This window comes from Columba livia, chromosome 5 (genome assembly GCF_036013475.1).
Source record: "Columba livia isolate bColLiv1 breed racing homer chromosome 5, bColLiv1.pat.W.v2, whole genome shotgun sequence".
Taxonomy (NCBI): Eukaryota; Metazoa; Chordata; class Aves; order Columbiformes; family Columbidae; genus Columba; species Columba livia.
Window position 1 is genome coordinate 53,633,121 of NC_088606.1, and position 19,527 is coordinate 53,652,647.

General features: G+C 40.6%; 1 protein-coding gene across 1 annotated transcript in view; it reads left to right on the plus strand.

The window, feature by feature from the left end:
- The window catches only part of PTPN5 (protein tyrosine phosphatase non-receptor type 5), an 89,878-nt gene that overhangs the window by 61,299 nt on the left and 9,052 nt on the right, over positions 1-19,527 (plus strand). The window contains 5 exon segments of the mRNA XM_065065226.1: positions 2,252-2,336; positions 9,574-9,653; positions 10,162-10,299; positions 13,627-13,737; positions 18,495-18,655. Coding sequence (XP_064921298.1) covers positions 2,252-2,336; positions 9,574-9,653; positions 10,162-10,299; positions 13,627-13,737; positions 18,495-18,655 — 575 coding nt within the window.

The window sequence follows — 19,527 nt, forward strand, 5'->3', positions numbered from 1 at the left end:
TACACTGACATTTTAGATCTTTGCATTCTACGAGTCTCTCTTCCTTAACTGCTTGAGTGTCCACGTGATAGGCATTTTCGTATTTACTATACCTGGCAAAAAAAGAAAAGCAAAATGCTGCAGTGGCTATCACTACTATGTCTACTAGGCAGGGTTGTAAATTCCTGCACAAGATGGGAGGTAACCAAGGCACAGTCTTGGCATGCTGGAGTATTTCAACGCACGTAATCAAGAGCTACTGAAGTTAGTGCTGTCAAGTCAAATATTCTCTTAAGCGCGGAATCTCAGCAGAGCAGGAGGAAGATGATGGTTTGCAAATTAACAGCCCTTTCAGCCTGTCTTCTTTATGACCTGCGAGGGTCTGAAAGGGCAGGAGTAACACTTTGAGTATCACTTGCTGCCCTCCCTCACTGTGTGATTTCAGTTTGGTTTTTTTTTTCCATTTAGAAGCACAGGGGGAGACTAAGTAGTCTGGACTTCCATTTTAAAACAGACTGCTGGATATCTGTGGTGTTTAGTTCACTTAGTGCTGTATGAGTTGAAGAAAAGCAGCTTTTGTGTAGGCAAGCCCTGATTCTTTTAAAGTAATGCATCTATTGCTGTTCTAGGGAAGAAGTGTTCACTTAGTGAGTGTCTGAATTGACTGCTGAACAAGTTCACTTTCAGTTTCGTCAGTTGGAAAAAATACGCTTTATTTCTTTGACAGATTTCAAATTAGTTTGCCTGGTGTTTAGAAAAATAATTCAACAGCCAAACTGTCCCAAGTAATATTCATTCTTTAATGAAAACTGAAAAAGCATAGATTAAAATGCTGTGCAATCAAAATGTCATTTCTGTAATTAAAAATTGTAAGCTAGTTGTTTGGGGGTTTTTTATGAAACAGTTATCACCAGCTAGCTCTACATGGTGTATTTTCAGTCTGTCTAAACTACTTGATTTTCCAAGTCCAGATCCACAATGAAGCAAGCAGCTGTGTTTCATTTTGGAAGAAGAGTCAGAGGGGATGTCACTTGCAGGACTAGGTCCTGAAATTCTCACAAGATTTAGCATGTTTACTCAGGCAGAAGTCCTGTTGATTTCACCAAGAATTTGCCTGAGCAGTGAGTGACTAAGTCCCAAAGAGAGACCGTGGAGCTTGGCTCAAAGTTTTGGTTGACTACATATCAAATAGCAATTGAGGAAAACATGACAATTTAATTCCGATGCAGTTCCCCAAATTGATAGGAAACTACTTCAACAAAATGTGACATTAATTGCCTTTCGTTAAGCCCAACAGTACACTCTGTGCTATGTAAAAGATGGGATACAGATAGTCAGTCTTCTGAAGCTCTGAAATTTAACATCCACAGCTCTGCTCGTCTTCCCGCAATGAGGCTTGTCTTACTCAGCCCTGATTCCCATTACCAGTGTGCCCAGTACTGGACTCTCAAATCCAGTGTGCAGCAGCTGGGCTGACCAACTCTGCTCCCAAGCTCCCATGAGTCCTTTCTCTGCTGATGCCAGTTGACACATCCCATCTCATCACGTGCCTGCTGACTCTGGTTGCTGGAAGGTTCCTGTTTGTTCCTGTCCAGCATTGGCCACTTACTTGCAGGAGATGAGTAATGCAGAATAAGAAGTCACTCCATCTTTGGGTGTTTTTTGGGTCAGCAGTGTAGAGAGCAGGTAATCCCTGCTTTCCTTGCCCGTGGAGATTAAAATGCGATGAGCACAAAGAGTGACACTCCACCGGCTCCATTGAGTCAGTACGCCAACCTGTCATAAAGTGTGTCATAATTTATTGCTGGTAAGAGTCAGTAGCAAATTATTTCCTTCCACCCTCTGAGAGGAAGAAGGATTGTGAGTCAGAAAGGATGGTGTCTGAGGTCCATCACTTTTGGAGCAGAGTATCTTATGTACCACCTTTTGCTTAGTTCTGTGCCTACACTTGCAATTCGGTTCTAATAATATTAGGAGCTAACATAATGCTATTGCGCACATTACTCAATGAATTAGTCACTGTGAGTGTTTTCATATTAAGGATTTCAGAAAAGAAAGAAAATGACAGTAAAAGGAAACATCAATTGTATTTTGGTGGTAAGTTGCTGGAAGTACTGTACCATACGTCTCAGTGGACTTCATCACTTTGCCTTCCTCACAGGCAGGATGTAGTAGGCTTGGGTTTTTTTATTCCTCTTGTGAATTTAATAATACTACCTACTGTGGTTTGTGTTTTTTGGTTTTGTTTGTTTTGGGTTTTTTCTTTTAACAGGAAATTCCAATGAATTTTGTGGATCCAAAGGAATATGATATTCCAGGCTTAGTGCGTAAGAATCGCTACAAGACCATTCTCCCAAGTAAGTTTCCTGCTTTTAAGTCACTGAGTGTCACAGTTTAAGGCAAGGCAGCAATAACCTGTGGCAGACGCTCCCTGTTATCCTCTCACTTCCCACCACCCCTTTCATTTAGATCGGAAAGATGATAGGAAAGATAAGGGGAAAGGAAGAGAGGCTTAGACGTCAAGTTGGAGAGTTTTAAAGGGTTTACTAATGCTACTAATAAATAGAGAATATATACAAAATACACAAAACCAATATTGAGTGCTTGATGTGGAGTTGGCGTCACTCCAGCAGCAGAGCTGGGTGTGCGGAGCTGGCGGCTCCAGCAGGTGCAGCTCAGGCCCCCGGGAGTCATTGGCGGGACTGCACAGCAAACTGGAACCTGGTTGCAGGATGCAGGGCCTGAGGCCTGTAGAGCACAGGCAGACAGGCAGGGTCCTCTCTAGATGCCGGCCATGGTCGAAGAGAGCTTGGCCCTCGTGATCACCCTCTTATATAGGGGGTATGACGATTATGGGATGGGATACGCAGTTGATCCTCAGTTGGTCAGTTCTAGTCACCTGTTCCATCCACCCCTCCTCAAACACGCCCCTCTCACAATGAAACATGGGAAAACTTATCAGTCTTTCTTGGCTACCATAGTAATAAGTCTAAACATGAGCTTCTTCAGCATTCCGTTGGTCTTCTTATCAGCACTGAGTACAGCATCCTAGGAAAAATATGCAGGCCAAAACTCAGGAAAGTACAGCCACCTAGAACTTAGCTGAAAGAAAAATCACTAAAAGAGGAGTGGTCTTGTTTTTAACAAAACCAGGACACTGAGGCAAGGTGGTTTATTCCACAAGCTGAAGGGCTCCACACTTTCCTTTCTAGAATGCATCAAGTGTGCTGTCACTACCATGTACTGTCCAAAGGCCATATTTATGAAGCAGCAACATGGCTTCAGAGCATGAATCAAATTTCAAAAGAGGTACAGAGCATGGAGAACCTAAGATTCACTGAACATCAGCAGCATTTAAGTTTTTAAGTCATTATAATTGCATTATTTGGTGCTGCTTAAAAATTCTACCCAAGAATTTGATGTGTTTATTCAGATGTTACTTAGTGGTTTCTTTGATTAAACTCTTTATAAGTACCAAATTCTAGCAATGTTGTTTTCCTGACTGATGTTTTTCTTGGAATCATGTCTCAAATGCAAACTGGGAGAATACTGGGAGCTGCCCTGATGGCATTAAGATGATACAGAAAATCAAAGTATTTTTCTTTTGTATTACACTTTATTTGTAGCCAGGAATATGAGTTTTGAGAAACATTTTCATACAAAATTTTACAAGTGTCATCATTTTGCCCTGTGTCATACTTAAAATTACTTTGAAAAGTTATATAATAAGGTGTCATTGTTGGAAGATGCTACCACTAGCCTCAGTAGCTCTGTTTGCAGAGCCCAGAAGGTTCAATGTCAGGTTAACAAAGATAAGTGCCAAGAAGCTAAAAATGTCCTTAGCTATACTTGTTACTTTAGTCAGTGAACCTGGATTGGAAATTATACCAGAAGAAATTGTTCTATCTAGACTTACAACTCCAGCAGCTGCAGGCAATGATCCAGTGTGCACAACCCTTCTGATGACTTTCTCCACCTTAGACCAGAAGTTCAAAAACACTGAGTCACATTTCACGATTTCTGTGCTAATGACCAAGGTGAATCATTCAAGTATTAATTCACTGTTGTTTTTTTTTTTTTCTGGAAAGGGAAGATTGCAAAAGTGGCTAGTGATTTCATATTTCCAAACGGCAAGATTTTAGAGTGATCTATGTATTCTGAATTTGGTATCTAGTGTGTACTTTGAGAACCAGATCCATTTTAAACATCTCATATTGGATGGCTAAACCAAAACATCACAATTGCTGCCATGTTGAACACCCTGTTCCAGGGTTGTAAACAGATGCCAACTGGCCTGCTAACATACTTTTCAGAATGATGACTCAAAGGATTAATTATTTGCTGCAAACTTCATCTCTGCATATGGATGTCTGCTAGCAGCCATCATTTTGCTTTGACCTTTCTAGATAAGTAATTTCTACCCTTACATGGAAACAACACCAAGTTGTGCGGGAATGTTGATCTGCTGGAGGGTAGGCAGTCTTGACAGAGGGATTTGGACCAGCTGTGTTGATGGACCAAGGCTAACTGTATGAAATTTAACAAGGCCAAGTGCCAGGTCCTGCACTTGGGTCACAACAACCCCAGGCAGAGCTACAGGCTCAGGGAAGAGTGGCTGGAAATCTGCCTGGTGGAAAAGGATCTGGGGGTGTTGATTGACAGCTGGCCGAACATGAGCCAGCAGTGTGACCAGGTGGCCAAAAAAGGCCAACAGCATCTTGGCTTGTAGCAGGAATAGTGTGACCAGCAGGACCAGGGAAGAGATCATCCCCCTGTACTGGCACTGGTGAGGACACACCTCAAATGCTGTTTGGGCCCCTCATGACAAGAGAGACACTGAGGTGCTGGAGTGTGTTCAGAAAAGGGCAAGGAAGCTGGTGAAGGCTCTGGAGCACAAGTCCTGTGAGGAGAAGCTTGGGGACCTGGGTTTGTTTGATCTGGAGAAAAGGAGGCTGAGGGGAAACCTTATCACTGTCTACAACTACCTGAAAGCTTCCTTTAGCGAGGTGCTTGTTGGTTTCTTTTCTTAAGTACCAAATGATAGGACGAGAGAAAATGGCTTCAGATTGCACCAAAGGAGGTTTAGATTGGATTATTCACAGAAAGGGTTGTCAGGCATTGGAACAGGCTGCCCGGGGAAGCTGTTGAGTCACTATCCCTGGAGGTGTTAAAAGACGTATGGATGTGGCACTTAGGGACATGGTTTAGTGGTGGACTTGGCAGCATTAGATTTACACAGGGACTTGAGGATCTTAAAGGCCTCTTTTCCAACCTAAATAATTCTATGCCTCCAAGGATTAACAAGCTTGTTCCAAGCTCATTATGATCTGGATATTTTTTTTGAATGAATTCCAAAGCTAGAAACCTCTGTGCAACTTTGTCCCTGGCTGTGACCAAAGGATGGCTCGATATTGCTGAGGAAAAAAGAGGGCTGCCTTTTCACTTTTATCCAACTACATCTGTTTCCAAGGGCTAGGTGCTGGCAAGGAGAACTAAATATCCCCTTTATGCTTCAAAGCCGAGGCTGCCAGTAAACTGTCTGTGCACAAGGTAGAAGAGGGAGCCAGAGTCAAGAGGAGGGAGAATCTGGTACTTTTCAGGCTTTGACCATCCACTGACTTTTTCCTTTCTGAGCTGACCAAATGTAGCCCTACCTATAGCGTTTCTCCAAGCTCTGCAGAAAGCACTAGTGGCAGGAACTGCCGAACAAGCTGCAATAGAGCAGCTGATTTCAGAAGGAACAGTAAATGCTTGATTACCAAACTAGAGTCAAACCCAAAACCTGAATTTAAAAAGTAACTAAAATTCCCTTGCCAGCTGCTTTGCCAGAAGCAATCTAGGCAGTTATCATTAGAAGGTAAGCAGTCACTTAACATAATGATCAGTTACTTGCACTCCTAGATTTGATTGTGGTGAAAGGCATGATAATAGTCTCAAATTCATCTCGTTTTTATTTCTTTTGTGGTAAATTCCTTTTGCAGATCCTACAGTTTTGCTCTTGGTAGTAAAATTTGCACAGAAGGTGGCTTTTTGATGGTGGAAGAGTGGTTTTGGGAAAATGCCCAGCTAAGGATGTTGATTTGGATATTTTGTAACTATGAATTTGTTTATTTTCAGACAGTCCTCTTCTGGGGATGCATCCTATGGCATTTCCTGGAAAACGATAACTTTTCTCCAAGATGTTTAGAGGCACTCTTTGAATATATAGAAATGGATCTTCTTGTTAGAGAATTCCAGAGATGGCAAGAACTTATTGGAGCATGTTGTATATTAATCTCGTTGAATCCTGATCTCAACAGTAGTGTCTAGACACACTTTTAAAAATTTCTACATAGCTCGGTTGCTTTTACACCATTTTAAGTTGTTCAAAACATTTCAGTTAAGTTTAGTGAGTTCCTCTGTCAGGCATAGTATCAACACAAAATGGCCATAAAGAGACTGAAAAAAACAGCTGACGTATAATTTGATTTCTGCTTTTTTAAGGGTGTGGTGTCTTCTTGAATCTGGCCTGTGCACTGGTGTTGTCGTGGGAGAAATGTTTTCGTTAGGAGTAGGATTTGATTTTGCTTAAATGCCTCTTTATTGAAAATTTGAAATTCATACTGTTAACTCTAAAAGTCTTGTTATGTTTTGGTTTGGTTTTTTTAAGAGGAGGTATTCCTGTTCGTATATTTCTAAGAGATGCAATTCAGCTTCAGTTACACTTTCTGCAAATTAGTGCGAGTTCTTGTGTCAACATCACGCTAATAGGCCTCTCTTATACAAAATAAGGTTGAAACTGTTTGCTAACAATACTACCTTAATAAATGTAAGTACTACATTAACAGGAAAATCATAAGCCAAGTATTATAATTTAAAGTAAAAGAAGATTCTGAATAATTTTTTAATATTTGTGGATACAATAAAAACGTTCACAGTGAAAAGTAACTCCAATTCTCCTGCAGTTGAAGAATACTGAAAGAAGCCCACACTTAAGAGTCTGTGGCCTGTTGGTAGAGTTCTTTAGATCAGTCTTTTTTTCTCCATAAAGACCCACCATGAGATGGACAACATAGTATTATTGCTATTATTAGTAGGGGAAAATAATGTAATCGCTACTCAGCCTTCAGCATCCACTCCATGGATGACTGCATAAAATCCAGGCAAAGGAACTTCATGCAAGGTGTCTAACTACCCTTAATATCTGGCAAACAATGTCTCACCTTTTTAATGGTGTGAATGGTGTGACATGTTGCAGGCTGTCAGAATTACTGATTAAAAACCAGATTTCATCTGTTGTCTCACCATCTCCCCAGTACTAAAGAGGTGAGCAAGGTTGAGCACAAGGGAACTGTATTCAAGAGGAACTCACTGATTTCAGTACTTCTGTGCTGTAAAACAGTATCTTTGTTAATATCTTTGCAGATTGTGATTATATTATCATATGATAGATAACATGAATCCATTCTCTCTGAGGACAGTGTTTCATGCAGAGCCTCTGTTTGTAGTACAGTAGAAATTACTGTGTGCTTAGTCCTTTGTGCTATACCCAATATCACACTATTTTTGCATGTTTTTTATTTTGTTCTGGTTTCTAAGCAGGCTGGATTTTTTTTTAATGAAGTCATCTGTGGTTTATTTTTCATATTCTCCTGGTGATATACACTGTTGCTGCTTTCTGAGGCCTCTATCAGGAGGATGTTTCTTATCAGTGATAACAAACTGTGTAGTACTGGTCCAGGTGGATAAACGTGAGCCTGCGTCAGCTCACATTAACATCAGTGGAACAGCTCCCATTGACTTCAGTGCGAATTGGACTGAGCTTCTTAGATGGAATCAGGTTTTCATTTGTTCTCTTACTAAAACAAGAATAATGCCTCATAAACAGCACCAGTGGGGGACAGTCAAGTACTCAAGAGACTTATGCAAAGTGCAGGAACCTGTTAATATTCTTTAATTTCTCTTTAACTGTTCACAGAATCACAGAATCGACTGGGTTGGAAAAGACCTCAGAGATCATCGAGTCCAACCCTTGGTCCAACTCTAGTCCGTTTACTAGATCATGGCACTAAGTGCCATGTCCAGTCTCGGTTTAAAAACCTCCAGGGACGGCGAGTCCACCACCTCCCTGGGCAGGCCATTCCAATGCCTGACCACTCTCTCTGTAAAGAATTTCTTTCTAATATCCAGCCTAAATTTCCCCTGGCAGAGTTTAAGCCCATGCCCCCTTGTCCTATTGCTAACTGCCTGGGAGAAGAGACCAATCCACACCTGGCTATAACTTCCCTTCAAGTAGTTATAGAGAGTGATGAGGTCACCTCTAAGCCTCCTCTTCTCTAGACTAAACAAGCCCAGCTCCCTCAGCCTGTCCCCATAGGTCTTACGTTCAAGTCCCTTCATCAGTCATGTTGCTCTTCTCTGGACCCGCTCCAGCACTTCAATGTCTTTCCTGAACTGAGGGGCCCAGAACTGAACACAATACTCCAGGTGTGGCCTCACCAGTGCAGAGTACAGGGGAAGGATCACTTCCCTTGTCCTGCTGACCATGCTATTTTTGATACAGGACAGGATACCGTTGGCCTTCTTGGCCACCTGGGCACACTGTTGGCTCATGTTGAGCTTCCTGTCAATTAGTACCCCCAGGTCCCTTTCTGTCTGACTGCTCTCCAGCCACTCTGCGCCCAGCCTGTAGCGCTGCAGGGGGTTGTTGTAACCGAAGTGCAGCACCCGGCACTTGGCCTTATTGAACTTCACCCCATTGGAATCAGCCCATTTTTCCAGCCTATCCAGATCCCTCTGCAGAGCCCTCCTGCCTTCCAGCAGGTCGACACTCCCTCCCAACTTGGTGTCATCAGCAAATTTGCTGATGATGGTCTCAATCCCCTCATCTAAATCGTCAATAAAGATGTTAAACAGGACTGGACCCAACACTGACCCCTGGGGAACACCACTAGTGACTGGCCGCCAGCTGGATGCAGCCCCATTCACCAGCACTCTCTGGGCCTGGCCCTCCAGCCAGTTCTTAACCCAGCGTAGAGTACACTTGTCCAAGCCATGGGCTACCAGCTTTTGCAGGAGTATATTATGGGAGACAGTGTCAAAGGCCTTGCTGAAGTCCAAATAGACTTGCTGAAGTCCAGATAGATGTTAATAGAACATCTTGGAGTTTAGTTCACTGCAAGACAAAGCAGGGAAACAGTTACTGTCATCTGTCTCGCCTGTGCGCAAGGAATGTGTGTTTATGGTTTTGGAGAAAAGCTGATTTCTGTCATTTCACAAACAGTATTCTAATGTCTTACAAGCCAGAATGAGTCTGTTGACCTAACAAATTGAGAAATAACTTCCTGGAGCAGCAGACTGCTTTTCCAGAATCACTCTGGGACATTGACTCTGCAACAGGAACAGTTAAGCAGGCTTCAGCAGGGGATAAAACTATCAGAAGGCAAATTACCCCAACCACCCTTTCCCCATTTTTATGGTAATGTTTTAACATGAGAGCTCTCCAAGGCCATTCACATATTTTTTGATGGCCATGAATGCTGTATGATATTATCTTGTGTCCCTCTCTCCTCAGAGCAACTGATAAACTATTACTTATGTCTTTATACCTTTCAGATCCTCACAGCAGAGTGTGCCTTACCTCAGCTGATCAGGACGACCCCCTTAGCTCTTACATCAATGCTAACTACATCAGGGTAAGAGCTGAATAGTCCAACATGTCTGCTTAGCCTGTATCAGCCACTGTTAATATAAACAGAATTGCAACATCCACTGGCTTTTAAAGGCATCCTAGTTGAACTGATTGCTACTCTCTCCTGCTTATATTAACTGAAAAACAGTTCTCAAAGTGCAACTGTACAGGTTCAGACCAGATAAAAATGCACTTCTGCATTTCTTGATGCAAATTGCTTGTCAGCTGGCCTGACCAAGATGCTGGATAATAAGCCTGAATAAGGCTCTTGCCCTCACCAGAGGCCCCTCAAGGCTGTTGGACACTCATTGCTGGAATTACGTGAGTCCATAGTGTGCCTTTGCTCTATGTACCCACGTGCAGGAGAGAGAGAGAGAGAAAGAGAGAGGGGAAGAACTGATGCCATGGAGTCACCATTCCAACCAGTGGTAGCTGTGTGTTTTAAAGACTGAACCTTCAAGGTTGTGGTGATCATCCCTGTTAAAACTGATCTCTTTTTGTTTTGTTGGCAGGGCTATGGAGGCGAGGAAAAAGTATATATTGCTACTCAGGGACCGATAGTTAATACTGTCAGTGATTTCTGGAGAATGGTGTGGCAGGAGCGTTCTCCCATCATTGTCATGATTACCAATATAGAAGAGATGAATGAGGTAATGGTGTTACATAGTCTGTATTTTTATCTGTACTCTAGCAGATATTTTCAGCACAGATGCTAAGCCAGAGAACAGAAGTTGTTTCAGTGGCCTGAGTGATCAGACCCAGCATTAAATTCTTCAGACTCAGAGAAGATGTGGGCTTCTCTTTCAGTTCACTTTACTGTAAGTCTTATTTTGCTGTCTAACTTAGCCTACTGCTGGTTTTGCCATTTTTCTTCTCCCAGCTGGCCTGAAACCTCTCCAAACCCAGCTCTATTTGCAGACAGTCTTTCAAGTTCCCTTCAAAGGAATCAAAAACAGTAGTACCCCATAACTACTAAGGTTGCATATCTTTAATCAACAGAGTTGGTACTGCTTTATCATGCATTTGTTATGATCAGTGTTTATATCCAAATTTCATTGAGGCTGTCTCTGACTTGTGAAAGATTCTAGTTGCCATAATCAAGAACTAGAACTGACTTGGAAATGGAGCACCTTTTCCTGAATGCATCTGGGAAATGCTTCTAATATACAGAAATTAAGATGCTGAATTTTCTATTCATCACCTGATTTCTCAAATTAAACTGTCATAGTGTTTCTGCTAATCCACCTAGCATGATTTTTGTTTACAGTTTAAAATACTGCTGCCCTCCAGTTGTTCACTACTTAGCTGCTGAAATATTTTCCCCACAGCAGACTTGCAAGAACCATGTGCTTGGGCTTCAGTTCACAGACAGGTAGCTGAGCCTAGGTCTGCCTTTATTAGCAGTGTAAGGTGTGAGAAAGGAGCCTGGGCATGTGTTGGGCTCTGCATCCTCCTTCACCACTGGCAGCATGGTGTAGTGGAGATATCCAAATAGTGTTCCTTAAGCTGCAGCAGCAGTATTTGCCAAAGCTTGTCCCTAAGGACCCATTAGTAATTTAGGTGAGAGTTTCCTTTGGAGAAAAGGGTTTAGACACTTAGAAGCCCAAGAATATGGACTTACTTCCATCATGTACACAGAGCTGTAACGGCTTGATTGCTAGCTGGAAACTTAGTGCCCATAATTATGCATATGCAGAAACCTTTAGCTTTCCTCAGTTGTGAAGTAAATAAATTTCACCTTGGATTTCAGTGAAAAAGACATGAACAAGACAGACACAAAATTGTCATGCTTTGCAAGTTAAAAATGGTCAGTTATTACAGCCAGCTGATTGGCTGCATACTGTCAAGTCGTTGCTGATGTAAAGTACGGTATGTTGCTGATCTAAATGTTTTCTTCTCAATAACTTTTTAAACTCGCATCTGCCTCTGTCTGAGAGGCAACATGGAAGTAACAAGTTGCTTGTTGGGCAGAGTTGGCAGTTTATGGCAAATAAGATGTTAAAGTGTCCTGACATAGTGTACCAGAATCATATAAGGACTTTGAGGTTTAAAGAAGAAGGTGCAGAGGAAATACTGGTCCTGAATGACACATCTGGTGATAAGTTCTTCCACTACAGTTTTCATAGCAAGATTGTGTAACAGGAATGTAAAATAACCTTCACATCTATGTTTCCTCTTATCCACACTGACCAAGTATGTCAACCATCACATGAGTCTTGGGAAGCAGTGCACTGCAATGCTCTTGCCCTATATAGCTGGAGTTTGCCACAGCCTGTCTATCATAACAGAGCCGCTGAGTCTTTTTTTAATACCTTTTGTGTCAAAAATTAAATGGTGTCAGGAATCTTAGCCATAAGTGTAGGGCAAGTCCTTTCATGAAAATCTCTCCTATATTCATTCCCTTTCTTTCATAACACATGTATTAAAATACAAATAGCAGGACTCAGAAGTACGTATATTCAAAACCAAAACCTTTGTTCAGCAATGATGCTAGTGACAGAGGCTTTGTGTTCCTCCTCGGTGCAATGACTTTGCTAATGTGAGTATTAAAAGCTCTGTATCTCAGCCTTCTGTCACATTGAATCTGAACTGACAGACAGCCCACAAAAATGAGTGGGCAGTCTTACTCCACTCGTTTGAGGAGAGCAACGTCTGTGCTATTGATAGCTGCTAGTGCTCTTGACAATTTTTACAATGGATTCTGCAGTTTAAGAGGGGAGGAATCAAAAACGCAATCTGCGTAAATAACTTTACAGAGACACAGTGGGCCACATTCCCAGTGGGTTATTAACTGATGCAGATGGAACAACACTGATTATCTCATGCAAAAATTTTGGCTCAGTAACTTTGCAAGATACTTTTCTGTTGTTTTGTCTTTCTCCCGAAGTGAAATTATTTTTGGTGGAGGAGAGCAAAAGGATTTAACTTGCTTTCTTCAAGGTTGTGTACAGCTGTGTAAAATAGGAAGTTTACAAGCATCTTTAGCTGGGTTTGTCCAGGAGCGTATTCTTATTCTCCTGTGATAGCAAGATTGCTTCTTCCATTATCACAATGGAGCCTTCTTCTCGGACCCTGCCTTGTTCATGTCATTCCTTGTCCATGAACTAGTTCATGCGCTATGTTGAAGTGTTTGTCTCTTCCTTTGCATATTGATTAAAGAGAAACCACCACACTGAAAACCACAGTCTCTTTCAGTCCTCCTTCCAGGATAGGAGTGTTCACAAATTCTTACCTACTCGTTTCTAGTGTATCAGTACCACAATGTAGATTTGCAAATGGACTATAGTTTTTCTTTCTCTAATTGTCAGGTTGTGCTGGCTGATTTTTTTTTTTTTTTTAATTTTTTTTTTTTTTTTTTTTGGCAAAATCAAATGGAGTAGTCTAATAGCTATTGCTTCCTTTTAGTTCCTTAGCTTGGAAGGATCTCAGTGTCCCTTTAAAGTGGATTTTGGTTCATAATCTAATACCCAAAGCATCTCCAGTTGTGTTCTTTTGTACAAAAACCTATCCAAATGATCAGCTTATAAAGGGTTAATGCTCTCTGAGTGTAGAAAATAGAGAAAATGTATTTTGGTTTTCAATATCAACATGTACATACCACAGAGATATTCCTAACTAGCGAGCATTATACTAATCAATTATTATTTTAATCTAAAAACACAGGTACATGGCCACTGGCCTTTCTAATGAACCTTCAAAATGCACAGCACTTGCCTAAATATAAATAAGGATGTGCATATTTAAAAGCATTGGTTAGTCATTACCTGATCTGTGCTTTTAAGTCGTGCAATTAGGCTATTATGAATGCAGCAAAAATCACCTGAAATGTGGTCCCGGTTTACAAAATGAAAGCTTGTACTTATAGAATCAACAGTCATTCGTATTTACCTACGCATGTGCTATATCCAATTTCAGAGTAGCAAAAATGAACCTCCTTTCATGTCTCCGTAACCAGATTTATTTTATATTGCACACAGAAATGCACAGAATATTGGCCAGAAGAACAAGTCACCTATGAAGGAATAGAAATCACAGTTAACCGAGTCATACAAGCAGATGATTACCGTTTAAGGCTCATCACCCTAAAGGTAAATCATTGCAATGTACTTACATAACTTAGCTGTCTAAACCATTAAATGGAGATGTTTGTGGAGAGTTGTTTAGAAACTTGCACAGTTTATGCTGTGCAAATACAACTTTGCATTACTGAAGTCATTATAGCTTTGCCCAGTTCACCCACACACAAACACTACAGTAAAAGAAGCAGTCAGATTTAGACCACAAATGTACAATCTAAAAGCTAACAGGCCAATCGTAGTACAGGCTTCACTCAGTGGAAGAAACTGGTGACTCATTCTGTGCCTGTGTCTTCTGTGTTGACTGGTCATTTAGAGTGACACGTTAGCTCAGGGACGGCTTCTTACCAGCCTGTGCAAGTCAGACAGACGACGCTTGTGGAATAACCCACTAAGCTCTGTGATGATGTTCTATAAAATTCAAAGGCTTGCTTATTCTTTGAGCCATGGACTTAGGCAAAGGGTTACTAATTACTAACTTTAACCTGCATGGCATCTTACATGTTTTGCAGTATGGGGACACCCTTAGGAATTAGTGAGGTTGTGCTTCTTGTCATTTTATGGTCATTATTAAGTTGCTGTCAGGCTGCTGGTTACCCACCGGCTGTTTATATCTAAGATGACTTATGCTGTTAACAAGAAGTAGGGGAGTTGAGAACTAGCAAAAGGGTTTTGAATGTTGTTTACCTGTTTTCAGTTTCTCTCAGCAGTGGAACTGCTGGCCTGCTTGGCACTTGTCAGTGGTGTGGTAGCAGCACTTCTGTTCACCATGGCTGACCCCTTTTAATAGGTACCATGCTAATTTATTCATGGAGTGATTTAGTTGACTTTAAATATCTTTCCACTTCTAGACACTAAAACTGCTGATGACTTTTAAAAACACTTGCACCACAGCTTTCTCCATTTCTAAGCATTAGTATCTTTACAACTAATTGTATATGTAGTTTTACATACTAGTAACCATTCTATCATCTTGTAGATGGAGATTTAAACATAGGTTTAATTTTTTTAACTACTTAGATGCTACTTGGTCTAAAGTACCAGAGTCCTATTTTACAACTGTTTTCATTGCTAGGTTCTAGAATGTCAAGCTGTGTGTTTTAAAAAAAAAAAAATCTATTTACATAAACTTTATACATATTTCATCTACCAGATCTACTGCTGACCTCAGTATAACACCACAATTTCCTTCCAAGCTTAAGAACTCTCCTTTTATCCAACCAGTTTCAAGTCTCTTCAGCCATATGGTAATAGGCAGAAAGCCAGCAAATGAAATCCCATGTCTGGATTGAGAGTATGGAATGTCTGTCACTCATGTTTTTGGCAAAGGCAGCAAGGAGAAAATCACAGTCCCTGACAAGTGGGAAATAAAGAAGTACAAGTATGTTGCAGACTCGCAGAGGTCTTAAGTACAATTTATCCAAAACACTACAGTTCAGCAGCAAGAATAATGCAAAGATTTATTCTGCTGGAGTGCTGACATCTAACAGAACTGATCACTTTTTAGTTCTGGTGAGAAAACAAAATTTCCTCAATAAAAAAACTACACTGTCTGCCAGAAGAGTTTTTTGTAATAGTTTTAAATTGTTGAGGATGGCATTTTAATTTTAAATGAATATTGCACTTTTTTTTTTCAGCTTGACATTAACTTTAGAGATTTAGTTGGAAATGTTCTTCCTCATCCCTGCCTTCAATAAAAAGAAAAAACTTTCCCTCTATATTTCTGGAAGGAGATTTTATTCTCTCCCTATGGAAAGATAATTTTTTTCTTCTCAGGTAATAGCCATTTCTGGGTTCAGATGAGAATTGCAAAGGAATGGCTTTTAATATTGGAGTTGCAGTAGCATATTTAAAACCCAGTATCACTTTAACAGGTGTTGCACAAAACATTAAAACAGTCCTGAAGAGCTTATATACAACAACAGAAGCGTAATAAGCCATTCTCCCATCCCACAAGTACCTTTCATGCTAATACTCATCCCTGCAGAATGTTTTCTTCCAACAGCAACCTCTCAGTGTTTTCCCAAATTCTCTTGTCCCTACTCAGTTCTTCCTTAGGTGAAGCTCTCCACGTTAAAGAAGGAGCTTCAGAATTTAGAGTCAGATATGAGTATATCTTTTCTGTGTATATAACTGTGGGTCCCATGGGCGGAGGGGGAAAAAACAAAACAAAACAAAAAAACCACCAGCAAACTGAAAGCCAGATTATTTGTCAGAGTTGTCATAGTCAGTATGTTCAGGCACTAACCGAAAGGAAAAACAGTAGCCAGGGTAGCAGAGTACAGCAAAGTCATAAGGAAAGAAGTACAGATACCACACATTTTTCCCAATCATAGCCAGAAAAAAACAAAAAGTTTTCCTATCACAAATGATACAAAACCCTTTATTGGACATATACATCTCCAAGGATGTAGTTCCTTCCCTTCTCAAATAATTTTAGTTGTGTTGTTTTTTTTTTTTTTAGCTCATCCTAGTTTTTCAGTTAAACACTGCTTTTGTTTTCAGTACTAGAGGGGCAATGTCTCTTTCCTCCCACCCCTAAATGTCAGGACTGCTAAGTTTTAGAGCTGAAATAAAGATTCCATTTCTTAGGTTACCTTGCCTCAAGCTGTATATTTGTCATTTAGCAGCAATATTGGAGTTGTGGCTCTGGACATATATATGTTAAATGACTTGGCAGTGAAAACCAGAGAAGCCATGAATTTACTCCTGTTATCCCTTAAACAGGAGTGGTCAGAAATATGATACCACCACCAGAAATCTATGATTACTGCGTGTGTTACAAGGTGGACTGTCATGGTTCTCTCAGAATAGGGGACTGGATTTGGCAAGATTTGGGAACTTAGAAAATGCTCAGGCAATAGGGCAAGGCGTGTTTTCCTTTCTTGAAGGAACCTGTCAGTGTCTAACCACTGACTCATGATCTCAGCAACAGTGTACATGAGATGGCAGACTTCAAACCATCAGTTAAATCTTGCTTCCTCCTGGGTGTTCCCAAGTCCTCTCAGTCCCAAGGAAGCACCAATAGAGAATATTTTGTTCATCTTGAAACAGAAGTTTACAGAACCATAGAAGTGAGGCTTCTCTAAACAGAAGCATAAAACTGGTTAACAGCACAAACAAAACTAAAGACATCCAGAGTTCATCATTAGAACTTCGACTGTTTCTATCAAATGAGTGATTTTATGTAGTGATTCATGTTTTTCTTCAGATGAGACTTACTTTTCTCTCAGTATTACTGACAACATTATTATATTTTTTCACAACCCACTTAAGAATCCAGTGTTTATAACTTCTGTGGCTCACACTTGATCACACATTCAAAAGCAACTGTGTGCGTTTGTGCTTCAGAGCCGTGTTGAAACTTGATCAGATTTACTGTAGTGAGCGCAAGTACTATTCATGACAACTAATTATGCTCTCTTAAGCAGAATATCTTCTCACTAGGGTAAATAATCTAAGGCCAGGCTCTGTGCTACTCTCTTTTCCTAAACTGAACTAAAAGTACTCTTAAGGTTCTGATGGCTGTGCTTCAATGAGCACTTTAAACACAGTATAAACTGGAAGAGCAGCTAAATGAAGCCTAGCCTCTCTTTGTCAAGCTCTCTTGTTCCTACCCTTGTGCGATCTCCCATCTGCCCACACAAGCGTTTACCTGTGTGGTAAGCCAAAGGGGAAAACTTGATCTATCCATCTGAAAATTAATCCAGCATGAGAAGGAAAAGAGATTTGATCACTTCCTCAATCTAGTTCACTGTGAAGCTATGCAAAAGCTTTGTCAACCAAAGAGCACTTTTAACATCTAGTGACTGACTGTCATAGGGACTTAAGAGTATAGGTGACAGAAACTGTTTCCAGATTTTTGTACCTGGTTCTTTAGAAACAGACAAATTTGTTCTTTTTTTCCTCTTCTCTTAAATTTTGCCAGCTCTGTGTTTAAGGGAACATTGTGGAAGCTAACATTTCTGTTCCCGGACCTTTTCAAGATATTTGCTTAGCCCTAGGCCAGCTGGCTTATGTCATGGCTGAAAGGGTAAGGCTGTTTCCCCAAGCTCCGTGTTCTTATTTGGCACCTTTAGAAATCAGGTGGAAGGATGTCAATTTGAACACGCAAAATCAGAAGCACACGGTGCTGCTTGGCACTCAGAAAAGATAATGACACATTTGCTATATTCATAGCCATGCTGAGACATGGAGAGAAATGGAATTTCTTTCTCTCAAAAAGCCCTGGACTGTAGCTGGATACAATTCCCACCCTCCAAAGTGTCTCTGAATTTCTCACCATGTCTAAGAGAAGAGTAGAATTGACAGAAAACTGATGTGAATCTGTCTGTCAGAAGAGACAGAAAAATAAGCTCCCATCTCTCTGCTTCATCTATCTAGCTATGAGAGACAGAGATATGGCTCCTGGCTCTCTGTCAAATACATTATGAAAGGATTTATGTCACAAGCACAGCTCTGGCTTTGCTGAATGAATCTGTCAAGAGGGAACAGACTGCCTGGAGTGTTTTGCACACAGCTCTTGGCACTAAAAGATCAGCATACTTTGGCGGGAGGATTATGTGTTTTCTTCAAGGCAGTTTACTGAAGTTCAGATGTGATATTTGAAATCCTGATTTCTGTGTTATGTGGCTTGCCTTTTGGATCTCCTGTTCCATTTAGCGTTTATTTGCTCATCTCATTCTTAAAGGTAAGGCCAGGTTTCAATATCAATTTACAACCAGGAGTTCTTTTAAAACTTTGTGGTGTTTGTCTTAACCGGATTACAGAAAGGAGAAGAAGTCAGAAACCTGAAACATTACTGGTACACGTCTTGGCCAGACCAGAAGACACCAGATCAAGCCCCTCCTCTGTTACAGCTAGTACTGGAAGTGGAGGAAGCAATGCAGAGTGCAGAAGAGAAGAATGCCCCAGTCATTGTTCACTGCAGGTACATAAATGTTGTGTCAGATTTCTAAGGACCCTTTTGCATGCAGTGGCAAAGTACAGATATTGTCATATTGGTCATCAGCTGGATATTGGGGGGATCTTGTCCAACTGTTTTTGAAATATGCTTGGAGTGTCTAAAATTTAATGACAATAATTTTCTATTACAAAATGTTGCATTTGGATACAGACTGAGCTTGAACACAGAAGCTGATGGTGGCTCAGTTACAAGTAAGAATAGTCTCATTTTATTTGCCTTACCAGTAATAATGCCTTTCATGATCTTAAAAGGGCCAGGTTACCAAAGATTAACATACTGTGAGTGGAACTGAGTAGGAAGACGCATGCAGAAAAATGAGAACATTGAACTTTAAGCTTCAAAACTCCCTGTTTTATAGATTCCGTCTTTGATTTTTAAAAAATCCTCATTAGGCCAAAGGCAATAATTTAAGTGTAATACATAAAACAGATGAAACAGTGGCAAAGCTGATTGCAGTAAGTACTAATCAACAGACAGGAAATGTATAAAAATGCTTCTAAAACTGGAATATCTGTGAAAAGCCCCTGGCAAAGATGAAAACTGCATATGTGGAAGAAGCAAAATCTTTACAGTGGTTTGAAGCCTGATGAGAAAATTGCAATTATCAATCACAGAGCAGAAAAAATAGATGAAGATAGATACTTCTGTCTTTAGAAAGATGTAGGATGATACACTTATCATTTGTAGACATGATGAAGTACATTCTCTTGTGCTACTAACTCAGGAATGTGTTAAGCAAGCTACTAACCATTATTAAATCAACTATACTGGGTGATTTACATGTGAGAGTGTTGAAAAAAATGGATCCGCAGGCTCTAAAGTTTACTATATCTGTG